Source organism: Suricata suricatta, unplaced genomic scaffold (assembly GCF_006229205.1).
Source record: "Suricata suricatta isolate VVHF042 unplaced genomic scaffold, meerkat_22Aug2017_6uvM2_HiC HiC_scaffold_9171, whole genome shotgun sequence".
Classification (NCBI taxonomy): domain Eukaryota; kingdom Metazoa; phylum Chordata; class Mammalia; order Carnivora; family Herpestidae; genus Suricata; species Suricata suricatta.
In genome coordinates, this window is record NW_021916634.1 from 1 (window position 1) to 1,133 (window position 1,133).

Genomic DNA, 1,133 nt, shown 5'->3' on the forward strand with positions numbered 1-1,133 from the left:
CACAGAATCTGAAGCAGGCTCCGGGCTCTGAGCTAGCTGTCAGCACAGAGCCTGACGCGGGGCTTGAACCCACTAACCGCGAGATCATGATCTGAGCCGAAGCCGGATGCTCAACCGACTGAGTCACCCAGGCGCCCCTGTTTAAGAGATCTTGATACGCACCCTTCCCATCCCGGTGCTAGACAGAGAGATGAACAAGGCAAGCATTTCCACCTGGACACAGGACGGGGTGGCCATGAGAACTCAGCCTCCTCGCTGTGTTTGCCTTGTGGTGGGTCCAAACCAGAGTGCAGAACCACATGTATGAACACGGAAGCCCATCGAAGAGGGAGATCAAATCTATTGTCACCACGTGTCAGACTCCCCATAGGGAAACCCCACTCACCTGACGTGGAGTGGGATCTTGGGCACCTTCTTAGAGACCTTGAACCGTCCTCTGTCCCCATAGATGTCAGTGAAGTACACTCCGGCCACACTTGTCACCTGGTTCCCGGGGAACCTGGACAGCATGTCGTCATGACCGTGCTGACTGGCCCAATACCAGGCTTGGCCCCCGATGAGCAAGCCGCCTCCACGTTTCACAAACTGGATCAGCTCTGCAGTCATCTTGTCCTGGTAGGCACTGATGCAGTAAACCCCCAAGGTGGCCCCCAGTTCTGGCTGAATGTGTGCCTGAACCCCACGGCCCTGCAGGATACTTACTAGTGAGGCCAGTGATGGGTGCACTCCAATGGGAGCCCCAGGCGAGGGACAGAGCCAGCCCACTGCATTACGGAGAAACGGAGCCAGGCCAGCGTCCAGCAGGTAGCCCTCATGGGACACCACCACCAGGCGGCCTTGGCCATAGAAGGAGGCGGCAATGAGGACCTGGCCCTTGTCATTCACCATCACCGGGAAGGCGGCCTCTCCAATCAGAAGAAGTTCACTAGGGACAGGGTCTTTGGGGACATTCCAGCTTGTCACTCCATCCATGAGGGCCTCGAAAGCCCCGGCGGGAGTTGTCGCCATGGCTCGGCCAGCTGCTGCAGAGGACATCCGCGACTCCGGTCCGTCCGATCTGGGGAGGATGGAGGGAAAGAATGGCAACTCAGTGCATTCAAACAAAAGCCACTTACTGGGTTCTCCACTGTGTG

The 1,133-nt window shown here is 57.9% G+C and overlaps 1 protein-coding gene across 1 annotated transcript; it reads right to left on the reverse strand.

The window, feature by feature from the left end:
* Nucleotides 1-91: 91 nt before the first annotated feature.
* On the reverse strand, nucleotides 92-1,053 carry LOC115285347 (TRPM8 channel-associated factor 2-like). Its single transcript, XM_029931620.1, has one exon. The coding sequence runs from the start codon at nucleotides 1,033-1,035 to the stop codon at nucleotides 382-384; it is 654 nt and encodes a 217-aa protein (XP_029787480.1). The 5' UTR covers nucleotides 1,036-1,053; the 3' UTR covers nucleotides 92-381.
* Nucleotides 1,054-1,133: the final 80 nt, after the last annotated feature.